Genomic DNA, 15,797 nt, shown 5'->3' on the forward strand with positions numbered 1-15,797 from the left:
AAGAACCTCGGCAGTCATCTCGCCGAACTGCTAGCATTCGGATTAGCTCTAGCACGTGCCGGTTCCTCATATTATCTCGCACAGTCGGTGTTCATGACTGGCTAGCTAACCTGTTAGGGGAGGCTGGTTGGTTGATTGGTTGCCTTGGTCACCATGTTGGTACCGAGGTGATACAACGCTATATTCTCATCGTAGCAGTCACCAGGGTAAAGAAGGCACGAAGGTGCCCAAGGAATTCATCGTTCGCATACTAATAATCCAGCTACCTATTGGCCATGCAGCCCTCCACTTCCACTTCGGCTTGGAGTCCTGTGAGTACCTTTTCCAGTGTAGGGAGAAAGATCCCCGGGCTGTCTCTTTGGCTTATCCCCCCGCCAGATGCACTTGCCCCTAACACATGACCAGCAGGCAAACAGAAACCCGTCAGGTGGATGAGTCTACCCCCAGCCCGGCCCTACAAACTCTTGGCCCGTCCAAATACGGTTTCTAACGCGAGAAGGTAGTGTGAGGACTTGCCGAATTATGTAACTTTAACCTGAAACATAATCAGACCAGACCGGCGCATATTCCGATATTTCGGGAACCACTTGTTCTCTTCATTGGTTTTAGACGTCAAGACGTATAGCACTAATGAAGGTAGAAGTGCTTCCCGAAATATCGATATTTGCGAATAAAATAAATAATAATAGCGAAAAAGCAAAAAATATCGAATTATTTCAAATAAAATTCTAAACTTAGAATCAGTTATTTCACTTTCAGAGCAGCATACATATGTAAATGAATTGTTTGCTCTAATTTCCAAGTTTTCTAATTTCTGAAAGTTCTAGCTTTCGAGCGACTACTGTATATGGATTCCAGTAGATTCAAAAACAAATTATCAAATCAATCTAATTAGTTTAGCGTTATCTTTTTATGTGAGTTGTATTAAAATTACTCGAACAAGGTAGGTTAAGATATAGAGAAAATATATATTATCCATTTTTTGACAATCCCCCGGTCTCCAGGAATCTAAAAAAACGTTTTCTTTCTCTCCCAGAATCATATTATTTATTCAAAATGTTGAAACTATTGGGAGCACATATTGTACGCTCCGTACTAATCCTTTCAAATTTTCTAATTGTGCAAACCATAACATAAATTTCATATTTTTCCGTTAAAGATAAAAGTATCTACCATAATTAGATACAACTTATCTTAACCCCTTCACCTGGACGCCCGTGACTCCTACCCAAAGCTTAAGCTTGCAATCTTCAAAGAAATAAAGTTGTCGTGAGTGAGACTCTGATTCCCATAACGAGCTGCCGTCACCTCAGATAAACGAAGAACGCTTCACTTTGCCCGGTTTCTGGTCGATTTCCAGCTCCATTCGTTTTCATCCAGTGCCTCAAATCGTAGCTCCACAAACGCATCTTTACATAACGCACACACATACACCCTACCCACCCACACTTTCACTGCGTGGAGGGCTCGGCTCGGCCGACGGGAACTGAACAAAACAATCCGAGATAGAGGCAAACAAACAAGATACAAGTCAATAGAACTCAAGAATAAATCTGAGCGGGAAAAGATTCGCTCTGATTCCTCCGAGCGGGAGAGAGATGGGTGCCTGGAATTAATCTAAAACCAGTTCCTAAACAAACATTCCACCAGCCCTCCGCCTCCCAGCCGGTTTTAATTGAGTTGTGTATCTTACTCCCTAATCCAGAGCGTGTACGAGGCGTTCCCGACCCAAGCCACGCCCCCGCACTACATTGTGTGGGTGCTGCCCCGTGCACCGGTTCTCTATGTATAGCTTAATCTCGGTATGACTACGCCTGGAAGTAGGGCTAATAGAGATACAACGGATACGGTGTCAGGTTGGTTGAGTACGCGGCCGACCGCCTGCAAGAGATTGGGTCGCCATCCGGTTTAGGACTGGGAGGTGCGTGCCGACATGTGTGGCCTGGGCCTGGGCATGATCTGGGCCGACCCATCGTCCACGTCGGATTGCTCAAATCCAGTCGTTCTCGTCGAGTTCTCACTCAAACGTCTGTCAGATTTCAGATGACATCTGACTGTGTCACACAGTGTAGATAGATAAGTGCGGTTTTTTCTTGAGACGGGATTAGATTTCCTCCAAGACGAGGAATTGAGATTTAAATTTAGTCATTTCGGATTATTGAGGTGTCAGTGCCACACGTCTGGTGTCGTCCGTCCAGCTCTTGTCTTAATTATAAATTGTCCACTGCTATGAGATGGAGTGAAGTGTTGGAAAGTGGTGAAAAGCTGTCCTGAAAGATAGATTAATAAGAAAACTCTAAAATCGACCTCTATCTCTCTCTGGAGTGATTGCTAAGGATATTTTTCGAATTTTAACGAGTCAAACCGAACACAGTGGATTCGAATGTGACTTTGTTCAAGACAGTGTCCTGTTGTGAAAATAAAGGAACGGTTGAGACAGAGTGGGTCACGTGTTGATAGTGCGCTTCGAATTATGGCTCTTGAAGATCGTGTTAGTCCACAAAGTGCCCCAAGTCCTCCAGGAGTCCCGCATTCCCCGCAAAGCACAGCATCACCTTCGATCCTCGATATGAGCCTTCATTCGCAATGTTTGCATAGTCCTCATCATATGGCGCACACCATATCAGAGGGTCATACTCATCTGATTCCCGCCTTCAGTCAAAAGATGTCGCCTCCAGTGCATAGTGAAGATCGTTTCTCGCCAGATAACAACGATGATGAAGATGAAGAAATTGTGATCAAAGAAGAGGAGGAGAATGACTCAGTGATAATGGACGAACAGGATCAACAAGAACAAATATCCGCGGGGATACAACCTCCACAGCTTCCTTGTATAAGTTTTTCGATTACGAATATTTTGAGTGATCGGTTTGGAAAGAGAAAAATCTGTGTTCCTGAGAAGAAGACAAATGGCACAATATTTCGTCCTTTTGAGATTTCAAGGCGAAGTCCTTCACCGCAACCTATTGTCGAGAAGTCAGCTTTCACACGACTTATTCCTGAAGTGATCGACTACAGTCGTCCTCCTCCTCCATCAGCTGTCCTTCCCAATCCTTTGATGATTGAGCGTGCCAACTTCCTAAATTGCTTTAATCCTGCCACATATCCGCGTATCCACGAGGAGATATTGAACAGTCGTCGCAATGGATGTCGCCCGAATGATATTAAAATGCCACCTTTGGGGAGTCTATGCAAAACGGTGTCACAAATCGGCCAAACTCCTTCGCTTCCACAACAATCCCACTGCCTTGCTAGTCCACCACCGTCTTCGTCGATCTCGTCGTCATCTGTATCCTCGACTTCCGCTTCTCCTGCTTCAGGATGTCGGGTTTCATCCGCGAATTCTGCTTTGAGTCCGCAACCTATGTCAGGAGGAACCCAATCGCTGAATGGACGCGATTCTGGTATGGAATCTTCAGATGATACTAGATCGGAGTCGGGAAGCACCAAAGATGATAATGGACAACAGTTGTGGCCTGCATGGGTGTATTGTACACGATATAGTGATCGGCCGAGTTCAGGTTAGTAAACTTGAAAATTTTTAGATTTTAGTTTGGAGTTTTTGGTAGTTCTACCAGAGAAGTAAACTGGGATTAGGTTTTGGTCAAGCGCCAATAAGTTGACGACAATTTTCTTCCTTGCTGGACAGATGTTGATTTTTTTGGTAGCTGAATATGTGTTAGGACGATTTTTAGTTTTAAGATCAGTTGAATGAAAGAGAGAGTTGTTTTGACAGTAGGGAATCCAAAATTTATGAGTGGAAACGAGGAAGTTTAGGAACGTTTTCGGGATAAAAATGAACCTTATGATTTCACGTCTAGAAAGGCAAGACTTCATACTCAGTTGGTTTTAAGGGCATGGACTGGGACGTGTACCAAATTGGGGAATTGAAATATCCCCGAGATAAGTGGCTGAAGTAACCGCTTTAGGCGTTTTCAAAAATTGAACTTAAAAAACGTTTACCATTTTTGGATTGATTTGGCAGCTAATATTAAAAGCAGAAAAAATACGGTTCCTCCCTTTTTGGTTATAATTTAGTTCATTTGAACAAATACCGTGTTTCGGGAATCAGTTGCTCCGTTCTTTGTTGCTTAGGCAGAAGTAAATACGAAGAGAAAACCAACTGATTCTCTAGACACAGCATTTGGATAAACTAAAGTGTAGTGAAAAATGGAAGAACCTACTTTTTAGAAGGACATGAACACAAAAGAATGGAAAATCTGTCTTTTTATAAGGAGAAAGATACCGAAGAAGGGAACAACTGATTCCCGAAATACCCTACGAGTTTGAATAAATTAAATTGTTGCCAAGAAAGGAAGAACCGCAGTTTTCACTTGGTTGTAGTATTTGCATAAACTAAAGTGTAGTGGAAAATGGAAGACCCTTCTTTTTTAGAACACAGAATCTTCTTTTAGAACAACAACAACCACCTTCTTTTGAGAACACAGAACAAGGGAAAATCTGTCTTTTTATAAAGAAAAAGATACCGAAGAAGGGAACAACTGATTCCCGAAATGCGCTACTTGTTTGAATCAATCAAATAGTGGCTAAAAAAGGAAGAACCACCCTTTTCACCAGGTTGTACCTCTGTTGACGACATGTTAAATTATTTTCCTTTTTACAATTTGAATATTACATTTTTGTAACGAAAAGATCCGAGAAATTGGCGAAAGATGGCTTGGACCCTAACACAAATTGCGCCTTTGTTATTTATATCTCATAAAATCAATGTCACAGTTTTTCTAAAAAGTTAAAAAAAAGTGTTCAATATGGCGAAGGCCATTTTTCGTGTTAGGGATGATCCGTTCTGAAATAATTTATAGGAATCTCTTCTTTTCCTCGATGTCATTTTTCCTTGTATTTGCCTGGCATTCACAGGAGATTGCGTTGATTTAACTTTTGAAACTTTGCTCACTACACGCTGTCTCATCTTTGCCCTGGAGATATTTCTTGTGTAAGATACAAGGATGCCTCGATTTAGGTCACTATATAATTAGTTCCTTAAAAACAAGGCCAACCGGCCCGAATTAAATGGTGGTTTTTCGGGCGCTATTTATCCTATTTGGGCTAGATATCTATATACAGTCATCCACATTCGTATAAGCGCAATTTAGTTTTTTTTTCGATAAAAGTTAAAATGAAATTTTTTTAGATGAAACAATTTTTTATTTTGAATTGTATCTTTTATGTACATAATCCAATTTAATTTTTGTATTTTTTATAATATATTTTTTTTTTAAATAAAGGCTCTAACGTCAAAAGTACATACATTTCATACACACTTTTTTTAAAGCTAACGTTTAGTGTGGCTTTCTCGATTTTCTATAACAGAAAAAATTGGGTCAGGCATTGAATTTACCATATTTTTTGGCAAATTTGTTTCGATGTTTGCTCACTGCACCTCTATGGCGTTTCTGAGGTCACTCACCGAGCCAAACTAATGACCTTCGTCAAGAACCTTGCTTGCAAGTATTCTCCACAAAATTTTCGGTAGTTTCGGTGTTTATCCTAAACCAATCTATGGTCGGTACCTTTGAGGTGTCAATTAAGGCATTGTCTTGTTGAAAAATATACTTTTTGCCACAATTTTCATTTAAAAATGGAATGAGATTTTCCTTCAAAAGTCGCACGTATTTCAAGCGAGTTTACTTTTGTTGAAATCACTGCGAGCTATAGAGTATCCTCATAAGAGAATCAACCTCAGACGATGACACTACCGACTCCCAAGTTTCGCTTGGATCATACCATGCTATGTTGACTTAAATCGTACCAGTAACAATCAGGACTATCAAAGTTGAACTTTTTTTCGTCTGAGAATATGACATCGCGATATGACATTAGCGAAGTTCAGTCGTGCCTGTTTGCGTTGCCCAGTTTATTGGGGTTTAGTTTTGGTTTCGGCCCACTTTATGTTCAACGAAGCATTCAGTACTCTGGCAACATGGCGTACAGACTCTGACAGATCCAATTTTTCTTTAATTTGCCTAAAACTAAGCTTGTTTTTGGTTGCTTCGTAACGAATTTGGCCTTTCTGGCACACCGACAGTTTGGTGTTATCCCTAGTGGGAGTCTTAATATCATACTAATCGCCTTTCCGTAACTGGTTCCTTCTGAACCACTCACCTCGGTTGATGTTCGCAGCGAATAGCCCTCTTCTTTAAACAAATCCTCTTTAGGCTGCTCGTCCCTTTGGTATTTCTAAAAAATCCTGTTTTTATATAATAATTTTAAGCAATACCAAGTGCTTTTTTTTTTTATTCAAAAATTTTGAAACGAACCTTTTTTAACAAAACTCACTTAATTTCCAATATTTCTATGAAATGGATAGAACAGTCGCCAAATTGCCTATTTCTGCGGAAAATGTACCGTTATTAATCGTCAAATGCACTTCACCCAGCATAAAAGGTCCTAAGGCTACCAGCTATATACGAAATTCTACGCTTTTGATGAAAACAAAAGAGGCATAATGCGCTTATATGAATGTCTATGACTGTATTAATTTAAATTAAAAAAAATCACCGAAAAATAAACAATAATTGTCAACTTGTCAAAAAATTTTGGAAACTTTTGGTTGTCAATCACCTAATTCTTAGCGAATTTTGACATGTGACGCTGAAGAACGAACCGTGTGTGTCCGGTGATAACCTAAGTTCTGCTGGACGAGCGCAGAGCACTATTGGGTGTGTAGGTTACGTCTGGTATTTCTTTGTGGAGAGGGGATGAGAGGCGTCAGCGCTTGATGGTAGATCCGCTGAAGACGCTCCCTGTCCAATCTAATGTCGATCGGCCATGTGCCCTATGGAAATGTTGGGCACAGCTCCGGTCGGCTCCGACTCCACCTCCTCATCTTCTTCCGCCTGTAGGCATGCAGAGACTTCTTAAAAGCTATGACGAAATAGGATAATTTGATTTCGAGATAAGGAATACAACGAAAAAATTAACTGTAACAGTTTGCGGTGTTCATGCTCCTTCCCGACACCCAGGAAACATCAGTCCACATAAAAAGATTCTCCCATGAAGAAGAAAGCCGACGGCCACCCGCCGATCAAGTAGACCAATCAACCCAAAACTCTGCATTTTGTGAGGAATCTGATCGGAATCGCAGACCTAAATCCCTTTCAGACTAAGGATGTGGGTGACGGCACGGTCATCCTCCCAACTTCAACTAGTCTGGTTGAAGTTCAAAGCCACGATCCAAACTAGATACCCAAAAAGTCAACAAAACGCGACAATGATGAGTCAATGATTTGAGCTAACTCCTCGGCAAACGTTCAAAAGTTGGCTTCCGTTGGACAAGCGAATGGAAAACGTCCATTCTACTTCTTTCTACATCCTCCTCTCCTGCACTTTGAATATAATTTCAGCCGACTATGTAGAGGAATCCGCTGAAGAGCAGTGCTTTGAGCGTCAAATTCGAACTGACAAGAGGGTCCTCCCAAATTCGTTTGGGCATCAGAGTATTCGCAGGCGAAGGAAGCTCTGATTCTAATACTTACAAGCTCGGCGGGTGTAAACCCCAAAAGATAGAGGAAATTTCACGTCTTGGGACCCACGTTGGGCGCTAGCTTTGTTACCTATGCAACAATTATGGCCCCACGTGGGGTTGCTTCATTATTTCTAATTGGTCCATGGGATTTTTTCTGGGTCCAACTAAACCAAGAATATATCTTATTCTATCAGTTCCAAACAGATTAAATTTTCTTTCGTGGCTTCATCGAATAGGGCCCTCATTAACCAATTTTAATGGCTTTCTCTAAATTTTAAACTACCCTTTTACATTTTTTTACGAAAATTCAAGATTTTCTGAGGGTTTTCATCGATTTTACTATTTTTATTAAAATTTATTTTATCTTATCAGGCAATATTACCAAAAAATCAATAGCTTTATTACCGTGAAAGGGCGCTTAGCAGTCGATGTTGCTATTTGGTCTTTGTAAAATTCTGTAGCGGCTCTTTGAAATTCAGCACTATATTTCCAGGGTTTCTCGCACAGTGCTTAACAAGGATTTGTGCATTATTTTTGTTAATTTTGATGGACGTTGATGGCCTTCCTATTGGATGGTCTACTGCACCCTATCCTTCAATTTTTTATGAAATCTCATCTAAAGGAGTTTCTTTTGAATTAATTTTGAGAAACTTTACAATTTCTTGAGAAAATTACAATAATACCTCGACTTAGGATAATATAATAATTGCTTCTATGAAAACGCATCTTAAGTGGAAAGGGTCGTAAACTGGAGCATATCAAATACAATAATGGTCAAAACTTTCAAAACTACTATGCAAAGTAAGTAAAATGCTTGTTTTTTATTTCGGTGGCTTCTTTTATCCCGTTTTAAAGAGATAATTTCGATTAAAAAAAAAACAACTTTTCAATATTAAATTGTCAACTTTTTGACCCGTCAAAAAAATGTCAACTTTTAACCCGTCAAAAAAATGTAAACCTTTTGACGCGTCAAAAAAATTGTTATCTTTTTGACCGGTCAAAAAAATTGGATACTTTTTACATCTATTGAAATTACTAATCGTTCTTTTTGGAGAGTTTTGTTGTTTTGGCAAAATTTTGGAATCGATTTTTTGGGTCTAATTCTTCCCAAATATGTTCAATGTGATGATAAAGTTGGGATTTTGAGATGGCGATGCTATTTTTATAGCTTGGTTGCAAGTCAATCAATTCTGAGTTTTGATTTTGACATGTGTTTAGGGTCTTTATTCCGTTGTAAAATGCAGCCTTTTGACACATTTTTTAAGTACGCGAAAAGATGTGCTTTTCCAAAATATCACATTACATTTAAGATTTTGTAACACTTTTGACTTGGATCAATGGACCGAGACTACCACAAGATGAACATTGTATAATGAAATCCCGTTAGTTTTAAAAAAAAAGTATCATCATCATCAGTACTATATTTCCAGGGTTTCCTCTTACAATGTTAACCGACCATCTGCAGATTAATTTTGAGAAATTTGGTGAGGGGTTCATCTCCTTTTAACCTTCTTTATCGATTTTTTTTTTGAATTTTGGATACTGCAGAATTTTTGGCATCAAAAAGCGTTTCGACTAGAACAAAGGTGCTACCATCGTTGACGGCGGTCACCATTAGTTCTTTTATATCTTTTGAAACTGCTGTAGTTCGAGGCATTTCTTTAAAAAGCTGAAATATTCCACGTTTAGAAAAAAGACCGCCAAATTTTGACGAGTTGACAACTTTAGGAATGTATTTTTTCTTAATTTTGTTTTGGCAATTTTTTGGCTTAAAACTGAAAAAGTCCCAAATATACGAAAAAATAAAAATTTTAGAAGCATTTCATTCTCTTCCCTTTTTACCACTACTGCATGTATAGAATATGAAGGAACAGGATTCTTGGTTAATTGTACAAACAATATTATTTAAGAGACCTCACATATGAGCTCGTGCCCTGGGTTCGAATCCGGGCCACGGTCATGAACGATGGTGATCGTCTAAAGGGTATATAATTAATATCATGAAATCAAAGTGCCCAAAGTCCAGGTATGCTTGCAATGGAATTGATTCACTTTAACTAGTCTGATTAGAATATTCATCTGGACCATCTTTTCACAAAACTTCGGTAAGGAATTAGCATGACCAAAGCCCATTCATAAGGAAACCAAAAAGGTTTATTCATCACAACTTTGTAGTATCAATCGCCTTTAAAATGCGGTTTTCAACCTATGAAAATATTAAAATAAAATCGTCTTCAATTTACGTAGTAATCACCTCTTTTTACTTCATCAGATACCTTATTCACATGCCAAATCAGCATAGTTTTGAAAGCTCTAATCCGCAACTAACGGATAATATCCGCTTTTTGATGAGAAAATCATAGTCGAACGTAAGCAATTCAACGTTGAATGAATAAAAACAAAAAACAAAAATTATGCAAAAAGTTGATTAAGACCCCAAGTCAATAACTTAAACGATTGGGAATGAGAGATTCATTTGAGTTATCTATTTTTCAAGTTATCTACAAATGTTGGTTTAGATAACAAATCATTTTTTTTGTTAAATGTAAAGATGAGCATGAAAGTTGAATTTTCCAATATTAATGCTTTTCCGTTCCTAAAATACATGTGTTAAAATCTGTATTTTTTCCAGTAATTATATTCCCCAAAAATTTTTATTTTAATTATTCAGTGGAATTTTTTATAAACGGACACCGGGATAACATTTTTGTCCGGTTAAGAGAAGTATTCTTTTAATAGAGAAGATATGAATCACAACAATCAAAGAACCGATAAGGGAACAACAAGATTTACCTGTTTAAATATTTAGAATATTTAATATTAAAAAGATTAATTAATTAATTAATTTAATTTAAAAAAAAAAAATCTGTAATTTTTGTTGAAGTTTTGAAAGTGACTTTTGCAGCTTCCTATAAAAAGTAGTAGCGCATTAGCAAATTATGTGCATATGGGAGCACATACTCTTCATTTCACTTCTTCCTTGTATTTGCCTGTCTAATCTGTTGTATCTGAAGCGTCGTACCTTCTTCTGTAACTAAACTGTTGTCAATGGTCAGATAAACTTTTCAGCAATTTCGATCACTGCACAGCTAGGAGAGCCATAGCTTCATCGCTGATATCGTCGGCACATTGGATTCAAGATCTATTTTTCAAACACGATTCCTTACTGTTTCTCCTTTTATCTTTTTATTTGTTGTTTTTGTTCATTGAATGACATCTAATGCCGATATCTACTTTGGCAGATCGCTGGCTGACCTTTCGTTTTCAATATTGGCAAGAGGGTGTCTTAACATGTGTGAAACAGCATCCGAATCTTCCACTTTACTGGTCAAATAATCGACAACGTTCGTGTCTATAGGAGTTCCTTCTCTACTTCTGCCTTTGTATTTTAGATAACGTCTTAGCCAAAACTTATCTAGCCAATTAGCAGATGCTTTAAAATTAGTTTGGCCTTTCCAAATTAATGGTCCAAGAATAAGGATCTGGACGCCTGTTCACAATAAAACGACTCATAAGTTCAAGTGTCTATTTCAAGTCACTCTGGCTTCAAAATTGCCTTTCTCGAACTTTAATTTCCGTCATTGGTCAATATATCCAGCTACGTGTTTTTTTTTGTTTTTAAATATTACACTGCAAAACTGTTCGCCTAATAAACCCTTTTAGAAATGATATTCTGTGAACCTGTAAAATCTTCAAAAAAAATTGCATGGACTAAACTTTTAATAGTCCTTGATCCACTCTCTTTTTCTTTTTGTTGAATTCCACCCCTTTCCCATTCAACAGCAGCTCATTAACGGCCTGTCATTTTTTTTTTCTGGACGAGCAAGGGTTTGACATTAATCAAGCGTTTTTGTATTTTCTGTTCCTTTGAAACGGCTATGTTGGTTGATAGTTTAGTTGGACGTCCAACTCATCGATGTTCTGGTTGTTCAACAGTTCATCAAAATACTCAATCCATCGCTCCAATATGCACACTCTGTCGGAAATTAGATATCCCTCTTTGTCCCGGCAGGATGGGCTGCCTGCTGATCCTGCTGACTTGTTGGTGAAACTTCCGTCCCTGTTGTGGTTGCTCCGTGTACTTTTCGAGTTGACAGACCTGTTGGTTCTACGATTAGTACCTTGTCAAATTTTGACATTTGCTTTGTAGTAGGACAGTAACAGGTCAACGAATATCAGCTTGAAATATACTCCCGTCATGCATAAATTTCCATAGACAGAATTTTTGCTTAAGAGTTCAATCCTTTTCAATTAACTTATTTTCTTACACGCTCAACAGTACCAAAAAGGTGTTTTAATTGCAAATTAAAGTTTCAATTCTAGTATTCTTTCTGAAAATCATTCTCTTACCTCCAAAACTCTTTGTAGTTTGCTCGAAATACAGCAAACTGTCCGAATCAAGTGGTCCTAGCTGGGTACTCTCAGAAAATGACACTTATTTTTTCGGATGCAACCGTCCGACGATCACCATATGACAAGTTTGAGTCATGTAGGCAACTAGGTAGGCAGAAAAAAATATACTGCGGAATTTAGTGTTGTCAGCCAAGCTACCAGTGTCACAAACACTTTTCTGCAGAATTTCAAAGTTATCAATTGTGATCTTCTTCAAACTCTGCCAATCTTTAAACTTCAATGAACTCATCAAAATAGCAAAAAAAAAAAAATTAGCAATTGACCCGCACTACAATTGCCAAATAGTCAGTCATTTTAACGACGAATAAAGTCAAGGAATCGAACCATCGGTTGCACGGCTGGAAATTCACGTCCCATAAGTTTTCAATCAGCCATTCACCTTATAACTCTGCAACTTCATCATTCATTCATCTTATAACTGTCTCTCTCTCTCTCTACTTTAACGTATTATATATTGACAACACCATAAAATACAAGCTCAAAACTTTTCACAATTAAAAAAATATTTACCTTCTCAACTATAAACTAATAGCTTTGGAATAATCACATATTGCCTTTTTGGCATTGGATTGAAAATTTCGGCTCACACAAGGCGCTGCACTTTTGAATGCAAGTAGTGCAATTTCTCCAATGCATAAACAGAATCACTTGACCGTTATGCACTTAATTGTGTTCTAACACGGGCATGTACGTAGTATTGTACTACTTTTGAATATAAAGAATGAATATATCGAAAACATTAATATTCAAAATTGTTGAGTTGGGTTGGAATACAAGCAATTTGAAAGTAGATGATGAATGTAATAAAAGGTTTCGAAATGGAAAGAATCTTCCTTTCCGTAAATCAATAAAAATGCAATGATGATTCGTAATTCGTAAAATCATGGGATACTACTGCCTGTTGTAAAATCTTAATCAAAGTGTATTACCATATTTTCTAAATTTCTTGAAAATACTCTTAGGAGTACAAAGTTCTATAGCAATGTAATGTCTTGACAGTTTGGTGCAAACCTTACTATAAATAACAAAGTTACAGAATTCAGGTGCAAATTTGTGCTTTCATCGAATGTAGTCTGTAAGGTATCAAACGGAAGGTATCGTTTAGTACTTCCCGAATCTGATATCAGTCTTAACATGAATTGTAAAGTGCGTGAGTAAGGAGTTCAAATGAACATTCCTAAAAAAAGACCGGACTCATTTTCGAAGACTACCCAATCCAAAAGTCCGAGAAAGTGCGCTTATATAAAAACCTAGGCCTCAAAATGTGTCCCATTCCTATATCTGCTCAAATTAAATTACTAATAGTATATTACCAGCTTTTAGAAATTGACCGAACCCCCCCTTAAGTTCATCCTAGGAATACCAAATTTGCATAGAGCGAAAATATGCATGCCAAGCAGTTCAAACTTATCAATTTTACGTAAATTTACTGCATCATAAGTCATGCAAATAAGATGCTGACATCATAGTTAACGAGAATAATTGACATTCGAGTGAAATATTAAAAATCTATTCTATCTATCATATCTATCTATTCTATTTCAAATACTTTATAAAAAATTCAAATTAATGGTGATTTTATTTTTTATTAAATCAGTATCTAAGCTATTGATTCTATCTATTTTCGTAATCCATTTGGTTTATTTTACTTCAATGTTGATCTTAAAACTAAAGCTTCCAATCCAGTAAACATTATAAAAGTCCTAAGCGCTCCAAAATTATCAAAAGATACTTTCAATTTCATTTCAAAATTATCAAAAGATACTTTTAATTATTAAAAGATACTTTCAATTTTAAGTAAAAAAAAAATCTTTAATTTTTCTAATTTCCTTTCACCAAGATCCAACAATTACAATTTATGAGGGTGCCGAAAACTCAACCTATTGAATTTCAATAAATCGATCGTCGTATTCTTAAAAAGCCATAAAGGGTTTTAAATTGGGACCATCGGTTTTTTTTAAATACGAGGGAGACCAAAAAAAAAAATCTTATCTAAAATGTGGGCTTCCGAGATGCTTGTCTATTTGGTAAATTCAAAATGTGAACGTTAAAAATAGATGCTCGGTTGGTAACATGTGTGTCAGGCACAATTAGTTCTTTTATAGGGTGATAGTGGTTATCCTGGTGAGTTTTATGGCGCTCCGATGAAAGATGAGACACTTAAGTGAAAGCGCCGATAGAAGAGAAGTTTGTTTCTGTTTTGTTTAGATATCAATAACAACGGGTTTTATACAAGATTTTGAGCGCAGATGATGATTATGTTGATGTGGGGGTTTGCAGGGTGGATTTTGGAAATGATTTATGTTTTGATGGAAATTTTGTTTATTTGATGGAATTTTTAGTAGATTAAAGGGAAATCTGCAGAAAGGTGATCAACTTTCTCGATTATTTGTTCAGATCCTAGATAGGTCCTAAAATAAAAGTTTAATGTGATTTTTGGAGGAGAGTGGTCAAACATTTCAAACCGTAATTCGTCGATTTTCGTCATGTCAACCACAGGGGTGTCAGAGGGCGCATTATATTGGTGAAACAGAATTTTTTTTCTTCAAATGTGGCCGTTTTTCCGCAATTTCTGCCTTTAGCTTGGCGAATAATAATACGAAGTATGCTTCTGCAATGGTTTTTCCTGTCCCAAAAAATAGTTGCCTTCACTCTCCCAGCTGAACAAACAGTTTTTGCTTTTTTGGGAGCCGACTCCCCCTTCACAGTCCACTGTTTTGACTGTGTTTTTGTTTCGTGGGTATAATGGTGTATCCAAGTTTCATCCATAGTAATTAATCTTCACCAAAACTCTGATTTATTGCGCCTAAATTTCGCTTCGTGTTCGCTCTAACCTGAGCAAACGTGACACCCATTGTGCGGACAACTTTCTCATGCCCAAATTTGTGGCAAACACGTCATTTTGACATATCCATAGCCTCTTCTATCTTTCTCACTTTAATTCGACGGTCATTTAGCACCATTTGGTGAACTTTAGCGATGTTATCGTCGATGGTTGCAGTTTTAGGACGTCCCGAACGTTCATCATCTCCTAAGCTTGTACGGCCACGTTTTTTTTCCGGAAGTGGAAATCTTCCAAAGACACTGGTACACATGTTCCAGCGTGTGGGATTTATTTACCCACTAAAATCAACCCCTAGCTCCTGTCATCTTCAACGCAGAACCGCCGCAAAGTATTATATTTCGTTGCGAAGTGGACCTGGCTCTAGCCTCTCGCTTTGTCCGTCGATTGCATTCGCAACCGTGCCTTCCTCGCCCACTCTGTCTCTCTCAACCTGCACTGGGTCCGCCCTACCATGTCGTCCACTGCATTCCAGCTCTCCTGGCGTGCAAGCCTTTTCCCAATTATATTTTCCAGTGCTGCTGTTCCTCCCAATGTTTCTTCTAGACTCTTCTTTTCCTCTGCGAATCTAGGACAGTCGAAGAAAACATGCTCCGGGTCCTCCGGAATTCCGTCACAGCTGGTTAAGCTGGGTGAACTCTAATGTTTAAACCAATAGAGGTATTTAGCATAACCGTCATGCCCTGTGAGAAACTGCGTGAGATCATAGTTTATCTCCCCATGCGTTGTCTGCGTCCACACTGGGAATCAATCTGTGGGTCCATCGACCCTTTCTCGCCCGTTTCAAACGTTGCTGCCACCTGGTTAACGACTCTTCTTTTTCCTCGTTTCTCATTTGCTGATCAGAGGAAGAATCGGGTCCATCATAGATACGTGTTATCTTATCGGCCAAAATGTCGCATGGTATCACTCCGGCTACTTCATAGGCGCTTCGTCCGATATGGTTCTATAACCATAGCACACTCTTAGGGAGGTATTTCTATACACCGCGCTCATCTTTTGAGCATTGCCTGCGGTATGCAATGCAGTCGTCCAAATTGGCGCTGCATAAAGCTG

General features: G+C 38.2%; 1 protein-coding gene across 1 annotated transcript in view; it reads left to right on the top strand.

Annotated features, from left to right (window-relative positions):
- The first annotated feature begins 1,959 nt into the window (after positions 1-1,959).
- Positions 1,960-15,797, top strand: part of LOC119646972 (segmentation polarity homeobox protein engrailed) — a 43,330-nt gene continuing 29,492 nt past the window's right edge. The window contains exon 1 of the mRNA XM_038047676.1: positions 1,960-3,521. Coding sequence (XP_037903604.1) covers positions 2,474-3,521 — 1,048 coding nt within the window. The 5' untranslated portion in view covers positions 1,960-2,473. The remainder of the gene's footprint in view (positions 3,522-15,797) is intronic.

The sequence above is a fragment of the Hermetia illucens genome, chromosome 1 (assembly GCF_905115235.1).
Source record: "Hermetia illucens chromosome 1, iHerIll2.2.curated.20191125, whole genome shotgun sequence".
In the NCBI taxonomy this organism is placed as follows: domain Eukaryota; kingdom Metazoa; phylum Arthropoda; class Insecta; order Diptera; family Stratiomyidae; genus Hermetia; species Hermetia illucens.